The 9061-nt window shown below is 40.9% G+C and overlaps 1 protein-coding gene across 1 annotated transcript; it reads left to right on the top strand.

Moving 5' to 3' along the window:
• Positions 1 to 6797: 6797 nt before the first annotated feature.
• LOC139414347 (vasopressin V2 receptor-like) lies at positions 6798 to 8027 on the top strand. Its single transcript, XM_071162265.1, has 2 exons — positions 6798 to 7662; positions 7819 to 8027. The coding sequence occupies exons 1-2, from the start codon at positions 6798 to 6800 to the stop codon at positions 8025 to 8027; spliced, it is 1074 nt and encodes a 357-aa protein (XP_071018366.1).
• Positions 8028 to 9061: the final 1034 nt, after the last annotated feature.

The following is a 9061-nucleotide window of genomic DNA, read 5'->3' as shown; positions in this document are numbered from 1 at the left end:
TAATTCAGGCGACGAAGGTTTGCTTTGCTTTTTTGTCATTGCAGTTCTTCACATTTTAGCTAATTATTTTATGTTAATAAGGGCTGGGGAGTGAACGTCTCTACTAAGTGGTTCGTTTTACTGTCCATCACTGGACCTTGACCAATTACGTATTTTACATGTAAGGTACATTTTTGACACAATATTTATACAGAAGATGTCTACATAGTTATTAATGGTTACTTATTTATTGGGAAATAAATAATTTGAACTCAGTTAAGGCCAGGCACGAGCAGTGGTGTAAAGTTCTTAAGTAGGGGCGTCCCAAGTGGCACAGTGTATGACAATTGAGTACTTTTTCCACCACTGGGCTGTTGAATATAGATACAAATAATACTTTTTTGTATTAATATATATTTTTTAATTGTATTAAAATATGCAAATTATGTGATATCTTAAATGTGTGCATATGCTTGTCCCACAAATACATTTTTCTGGACACTGGATTAATCCCGCGTTTACATGCTAGTCGGAAATAATAAACTCAGAAGTTTCCGATTTGCTGACTCGTTATAGAAATATGATCCCGAGTTTGTCACTTGGGACGTATCAGATTCAACCAATAGGAAGCTATAGTAAATATAATTATATAATTTACACTCCCTTTAACTCAGAGGTTCCAATTCCGACTAGCAAGTGAACACGCCATTAGTCAGCCTAAATATTGGTTTCATGCCGGGTTCAAGTGCTAGTCAGAACCATGAAACTCTGACATTTCCGACTTGCTAACTGGTGGAACATGGCATGTGTATAACTACAACCAGTAAGCAAGTCACACATTTCCGAGTTTCCTAGTTCCGACTAGCACATGAACACAGCATAATTTTGTTAAGATACTCCAGGAGCGAATTTACTCAGAGCAGATTGTGGCCAAATACTTTTTTTGTCGTTCTATCTGCCAAATACTAAAGACATGTACAGTGCCTTGCGAAAGTATTCGGCCCCCTTGAACTTTGCGACCTTTTGCCACATTTCAGGCTTCAAACATAAAGATATAAAACTGTATTTTTTTTGTGAAGAATCAACAACAAGTGGGACACAATCATGAAGTGGAACGACATTTATTGGATATTTCAAACTTTTTTAACAAATCAAAAACTGAAAAATTGGGCGTGCAAAATTATTCAGCCCCCTTAAGTTAATACTTTGTAACACCACCTTTTGCTGCGATTACAGCTGTAAGTCGCTTGGGGTATGTCTCTATCAGTTTTGCACATCGAGAGACTGACATTTTTTCCCATTCCTCCTTGCAAAACAGCTCGAGCTCAGTGAGGTTGGATGGAGAGCATTTGTGAACAGCAGTTTTCAGTTCTTTCCACAGATTCTCGATTGGATTCAGGTCTGGACTTTGACTTGGCCATTCTAACACCTGGATATGTTTATTTTTGAACCATTCCATTGTAGATTTTGCTTTATGTTTTGGATCATTGTCTTGTTGGAAGACAAATCTCCGTCCCAGTCTCAGGTCTTTTGCAGACTACATCAGGTTTTCTTCCAGAATGGTCCTGTATTTGGCTCCATCCATCATCCCATCAATTTTAACCATCTTCCCTGTCCCTGCTGAAGAAAAGCAGGCCCAAACCATGATGCTGCCACCACCATGTTTGACAGTGGGGATGGTGTGTTCAGTGTGATGAGCTGTGTTGCTTTTACGCCAAACATAACGTTTTGCATTGTTGCCAAAAAGTTCAATTTTGGTTTCATCTGACCAGAGCACCTTCTTCCACATGTTTGGTGTGTCTCCCAGGTGGCTTGTGGCAAACTTTAAACGACACTTTTTATGGATATCTTTAAGAAATGGCTTTCTTCTTGCCACTCTTCCATAAAGGCCAGATTTGTGCAATATTCGACTGATTGTTGTCCTATGGACAGAGTCTCCCACCTCAGCTGTAGATCTCTGCAGTTCATCCAGAGTGATCATGGGCCTCTTGGCTGCATCTCTGATCAGTCTTCTCCTTGTATGAGCTGAAAGTTTAGAGGGACGGCCAGGTCTTGGTAGATTTGCAGTGGTCTGATACTCCTTCCATTTCAATATTATCGCTTGCACAGTGCTCCTTGGGATATTTAAAGCTTGGGAAATCTTTTTGTATCCAAATCCGGCTTTAAACGTCTTCACAACAGTATCTCGGACCTGCCTGGTGTGTTCCTTGTTCTTCATGATGCTCTCTGCGCTTTTAACGGACCTCTGAGACTATCACAGTGCAGGTGCATTTATACGGAGACTTGATTACACACAGGTGGATTGTATTTATCATCATTAGTCATTTAGGTCAACATTGGATCATTCAGAGATCCTCACTGAACTTCTGGAGAGAGTTTGCTGCACTGAAAGTAAAGGGGCTGAATAATTTTGCACGCCCAATTTTTCAGTTTTTGATTTGTTAAAAAAGTTTGAAATATCCAATAAATGTCGTTCCACTTCATGATTGTGTCCCACTTGTTGTTGATTCTTCACAAAAAAAATACAGTTTTATATCTTTATGTTTGAAGCCTGAAATGTGGCAAAAGGTCGCAAAGTTCAAGGGGGCCGAATACTTTCGCAAGGCACTGTAGATGCTTCTGAAGCTGAGGAAAATTATTTGGCGTCTGACTTTCGGGAAACGGCAGTTAAAGACAAGTATACTTCCTTTTGATTATCAAACGTCAAACACCTATTTCAATTTAGACCCAATCACCATCTCTTCAAAGTAAGTAACTACAGTACATATAGTTGAGAATGTTACATTCTCTATGAAATGGGCTTTTAAATGTGTAATTCTGTGTAGTGAGCTTTGAAATTATGGATTAATCCATTTAAAAAAAATTGCAGTTTAGCATTAATTGTCACAAATCTTTCCCTGGAGGCAGGTCTGCAGAGTGGTCATGCCTCACTAGCTGGCACAGCCAAAAAGTAATAAAAATACATTTTAAACCTAACCCTAACCGTAACCACACTGATAATCCTAATGCCTAACCCTAACCTTAAAATAAGACCAACAAGCACATTTTTGTTTTCATAAATGTTTACGATATAGATCATAATGAATTTGCAGCTGCCCTATCTAGAGGAAATCACTCCGTTCTGCAAGATTTGTGATAATAAACCTGCTTAAAATGCTGCAACCAGCTTAAAATGCTGTACTTTTTGAAAATACTAATAGTAGTGGACCAAAATACCAACAAATCAAAAAATGTAAAGGTAGATGCAAAAATTGTATTTCAACCGGTGGTGCCTGGCCATAAAAATGTTTAAACAGTTTCTGTTTCAAGTAAAATTGTAATGCAAAAGTGTGATTCTTGTAAAGTTGTTTTCTAAATGTGCAGCATTTTAGTTTTACCCTACAGTGGAATGTTTGAAATGATGGAAAAAAGGTATTACAGTCTATTTATGTTTACTCACAGAGAAGACGGTGCAGATGGATGCAAATAGAATGGTTATCTCGCCAACCCGGCCGGCTCTCAGCTGTCTCTATGCTGTAGCAATAGAGGCTGGGGACGAGGTTAATAAAATGGTGGTAGTACAATTACCCTCTTTAAAAGTGAAGGGAGCTTGTTGGCATTGCTCTGATATTATTGTTGTGATTTTGTTCCTATTGTTGTAGTGAACATTTGTCTGTCATTACAAGAACGACATCAAACCATACCTCTTCCGGCAGCACGTTGCAGTGCCTTGTGTTCTTTTGCACCACAAAAAGCACTGTATATTAACATGCTTTTGAGTCACCTAGGTAGTCTACACCTTTTCTTATCAGGCATACATATACCCAGTCATATACTCTACACCAGGGATGGGCAATTTTGATGAGGGTGGGGGCCACCAAAAATCTGAACTTGACCTTGTGTATTCTGCTATTCTAACTTGCAACAGTAGCTTGAGACCTCAAACTAAATTCACAAAAATGTATCCAAAGGGGTTCATGTTTATTGTCCTATGCACAACAGTCAGATTAACGTGCATGCTCTACCCAACAGTGCAGTAATCAATATCAAATTAGGACAATAAAAGGCCACTCTAAATTGTGCAGTTTTGTCACACAACACAATGCCACAAATGTCTCAAGTTTTGAGAGAGCCTGCAATTGGCATGCTGACTGCAAGAATGTCCACCAGAGCTGTTGCCAGAGAATTGAATGGTAATTTCTGTACCATTCGCCGCCTCCAACATCATTGTAGAGAATTTGGCAATACGTCCAACCGGCCTCACAATGACAGACCACGTGTATGGCGTTGTGTGGGTGGTTGATGTCAATGTTGTGAACAGCGTTCCCCGTGGTGGTGGTGGGGTTATGGTATGGGCAGGCATAAGCTACTGACAACGAACACAATTGTATTTTATCGAAGGCAATTTGAATGCACATAGATACCGTGACGAGATCCTGAGGCCCATTGTCTTGCCATTCATCCGCCGCCATTACCTCATGTTTCAGCATGATACTGAGCTGACAAGGTAAAAATCTGCCGTTCTGCTCCTGAACAAGGCAGTTAACCCACTGTTCCTAAGTCGTCATTGAAAATAAGAATTTGTTCTTAACTGACTTCCCTATTTAGCCAGGACACCGGGGTTAACACCCCATCCAAAAGACTGGTTTTCTGATCCACACCTCTACTTTTTTAAGGTACAGTATATGTGACCAACAGATGCATATCTGTATTCCCAGTTATGTGAAATCCATAGATTAGGGCCTAATTTATTTATTTAAATTGACTGATTTCCTTATATGAATTGTAACTCAGACAGATAATCAGATTCCCTCCCTCTCTCCCTCCCTCCCTCCCTCCCTCCCTCCCCTTAGTGGGTAAAAACCCAATGCTGTATGTCTTACAGGACCAGAGGAGCACCTGCAACTCCCAGGGATTCTGATCCAGAGGAATATGTGCAGCGAGGGAGGGGAGGACAAGCTGGGCACAGAGGCTGAGCTCAGTCAGATTCACAGATCATAAGGCACCTATCATCACAACATATTTACAATGGGCATGTGAGAGTAATTAGTGATATAATTATCCTGATTTTTCATTTGTTCCACATGAACACTAGCGTGTGATATAGTTGTGATAGTCACCTCCAGAAGGAGGAACCCAAAGGGCAACAGTGTCCGAGTAATTTCTCCACAGAAAACATATTTAACCAGCTGAAGTCAACTCTGTCTCGAATCAACACTGACTGTTTCAGGACATCTGGGGGTTGTTAGGAACACTAATGGTGTTCTGCTACATTGGCACATCTCCATGCCCTGTGATGGGACTGATTGTTTGTGTCTGTCTGGATAGGCCAATATAGGGAGGATGAGACTATAGGTCATTGGGTATTAGGGCACTCAAAGAAATATAATATCATTAATTTTTAAGCAATGCCACCGACCGTCAGATTTAGGATTATGAATTGTGATAATTGTATCAAGTTTTGTTTTTTAAACGTGTACATTTGTATTACTGAAACCTACTTATTTGAGGAACATTACATTTTGGAGTTTGGGGTTAGGGTTGCAGGAACGCTCAGATCTGTGTAAATTGGGATGATCTCATCCTCCCAGGAAGCTAATACATAGGCTAAAGACCTGAATTATTATGTAGAAGCATGGAGCTCTTTATGGAAAGGGAAACTGAATTCCAGGCTGAGACAACTTCCAAAGACTGGGTGCTTACTGTATATAACAAGTAGACCTATACCTAGTGCAGTCCAATGTAAACATCTGTTAGCCTAATACAGTACAGACAACCTACTGTAGCAGCCTGACACGCTAGAAATGATTTGAATTCTAACGACATATCCAACCTTTGCACACAGACTTACACACACACACACACACACACACACACACACACACACACAAGCACTCAGAACATACACACAGTCAACTATGATGTTCTATTAATGATTCCACTACCCACTTTATATTTGTAAATACAGTCCATTATTACTATGCATACTACCTCTTCTATTACTTCTACTACTTTTATTTTTGTAAACTATTTTCGTTGTTATTGTTTATTATTTATTAATGTAGGCCTACTGCGTTGTTGAGGGAGCTATAGCACAATCATTTTGCTGCACCTTTTATATCTGCTGTAAACTGTAGCTATGTGACAAATACGTTTGACTTAGATTTAATTCGATTTTAGCTGACCGAACTAAATAAAAAACGAACGCGTTATGCTAAAAAAGAAAACAATATATATATATTTTTTAATTATACAAGTGATCATATTTGAGACTTCTCGCTAGAGTGTAAAGGGCTCTCTAGTCAAGAAAAGCGGCAGCCGCTGTACGCGCGGACTGTGGTGCGGAAGCTCCACCCCACCCTCTCCCATGCGAATAATATAAAACCCAGAGAAACCACTGCAACACCTCATCAGTAGACTTATCCTGCGCACTTCAATCAAATGAATTATCAGTAAGTTGTGTCTGTTTAAGTTATAGTCCTACGTTTCTTTAGCCTATGGTCCTATTTTTTCATTTTTATGGATTGAAATTAGTTATTTGGACATTTAGGCCATTTTGTTTTCATCATAGATGTGATGTCAGTATTTGATAAGCATTTATTCATTGTAATTTCGAAGTTTATTTAGCCTAAACGCAACTTAACTTGCTCACTCAGACTTGCTTTTTATTGTTATTTGAGAAGTTAAGATCAGATATGGTAGATAAATCATAACAATAGTATAATAGCATATCAACGTTTCTCATTTAGTCAGTGTATGAATCTTTGTATTTGTTTCTCTGCAGAAGAACACTCGTGCGTAAAGTTGCGGGCCTCCTCTTCGCTCTCCGTCAGTAAACCATGCACCCGTTTAACAGCAGTCTCGGTAACTTCAGTATGATGATGGAGGTTGAGGACACGCCCAGGGATGAGAAACTTGCCAAAGTAGAGATCGCGCTGCTCAGTGTTATCTTCGTAAGCGCCTCTATCCTGAACACCGGGCTATTACTGGTTCTGTGGAAGCGGCGCAAACAGGTCTCCAGGATGCGTGTCTTCGTGTTCCATCTGTGCATCGCAGACCTGGTGGTTGCGTTTTTCCAGGTTTGCCCGCAGCTCATGTGGGAAATTACTGACAGGTTCATTGGACCAGACCTGGTGTGCCGCTTGGTGAAGTATCTGCAGGTAGTGGGCATGTTTGCGTCCACCTACATGATTGTGGTGATGACCATTGACCGCTACCAGGCTATATGCAACCCCATGGTCAAGTTTCAGAGGAGGCACGCGCGCTGGAACATCCCAGTGTGCGTCGCCTGGACGATCTCCCTCGTGGGCGGCCTGCCTCAGATGTTCATCTTCTCGAGGGTCCAGGTGGCGCCCGGGGTGTTCGACTGCTGGGCGGACTTCATCCAGCCCTGGGGCCTGAAGACCTACATCACTTGGACCACGCTGGTCATCTTTATCTTACCCATTTTGACTGTGGTGGTGTGCCAGGTGCAAATATGTCGAGCCATCCAGGTCAACCTTTATCTAAAGACGCATCAGGACGGGGGCAGCGGGGTGGCCTTTCGACTGCCCTCCAGAACCAGCAGCGTGGCCGGGGTGTCCAAAGCACGAATCAAGACCGTGAAGATGACGGTGGTTATTGTGTTCGTCTATATCATCTGCTGGACTCCGTTCTTCATGGTCCAGCTTTGGTCTGTTTGGGACATGGACGCGCCGACAGAAAGTAAGAACACGGATATCAATCTTATTATAACTAAATAATAAAGTCAACAATTATGACTGTCGATGTAGCCTAGTGCTTTATTGTTTACACGCCCTCTGATTTTGGGTAAGCTAGTCTACCTGTGCGTAATTTCATCTTGTGTTATTGTCATTGTAGCGACAACGTTCACCATCCTGATGCTGTTGGCGAGTCTGAACAGCTGCACAAACCCCTGCATCTACCTGCTCTTCAGCGGCCAGCTGCCCAAGAAGCTGGAAACGGTGCTGTGCCGGAGTCCGTCCGAAGTGAAAGACTCCATTAATGATGAGGCCGCGGTGGTCAGCTCGCTCTACGTGAGCTTCAAAAGCATTTCCGACTCCAAATAGAACGCACGGTTTTCAAATCCCCACGGTGTGTTGGGAAGCAAGTGACTAGAGGCACGCACAGTCAATCAGGTAACCAACGGCGAGTCAAGGGCAGTTCTAATGACGGGCCATTTACTCCCTCGATATCATGGTCAAGATGTATCAAGTGATCTTTCGGGGACATTAAAGCACTCACTATAATGGAGCCAGAAATAGGTAGGATAATTGTGATAATTGTGTAGGGTATTTGCGCAAATACGCGCCAAATCCTGGGGGGTAAACCCCCGCTAATGGATAAAGGCAGGCGGTTGGTGCTGAAGGCTGGTGCTGGGCGTCACAGGGAGCTAAATCACGGTTGTAAAACATCTGTCAGACAACATAGTAATGAGAGACATTGTGACAAGGTGTGGTCAACATGTCGGTGGAGTCCAGAAAATAGATTCGTTTGGTACCTTATGTGAATAATTTTCCAAATCTAACAAAATCCATGTTAACACCTGCAAATGGTTTGACAAAATATTGTATAGCAGGCATATAGAATTAATTTACTGCCTGTTATTATTGTTATATTTCATAAATATATTGTAAACGATCAAACTTTCATCATCAACATTGGAGAAGATGTTTAGTGCTTTTATGAAATTTTTATTTATTTATTTAACCTTTATTTAACTAGGCAAGTCAGGCCAGTCAGAGACATGGTGAAATAATCCTTTACAAAATAGAAGCTGTGTGTTCACAGAGACAGTTCAAGTTGTAGCTTAACAAGACAGACCAACAGACCAACTTTAGAGTGCCCAGACATATTTTTGGTAAAACTTAAATTTGTACATATAAAAAACGATTTATGAAAGTCTTCTCTAATGTTCATCTTCTATGTTCTAAACTGAGAAAGACACCAATGATTTTGTAGTGCAAGCGATTATAAAATAAACTACCACATTTTTGTGTGTCAATAGCTAGGTTGTTTTCATCCAACAGATTTTCATGTGAATGAATATTAAAGAATAAAAAAATCCGCATAATAACAATATGCACATTTTCGCACTAAACAT

This window comes from Oncorhynchus clarkii, chromosome 7, assembly GCF_045791955.1.
Source record: "Oncorhynchus clarkii lewisi isolate Uvic-CL-2024 chromosome 7, UVic_Ocla_1.0, whole genome shotgun sequence".
Lineage (NCBI taxonomy): Eukaryota > Metazoa > Chordata > Actinopteri > Salmoniformes > Salmonidae > Oncorhynchus > Oncorhynchus clarkii.
Note: the sequence above shows the minus strand (reverse complement) of the source record. Positions and strands in the feature narration are given on the sequence as shown.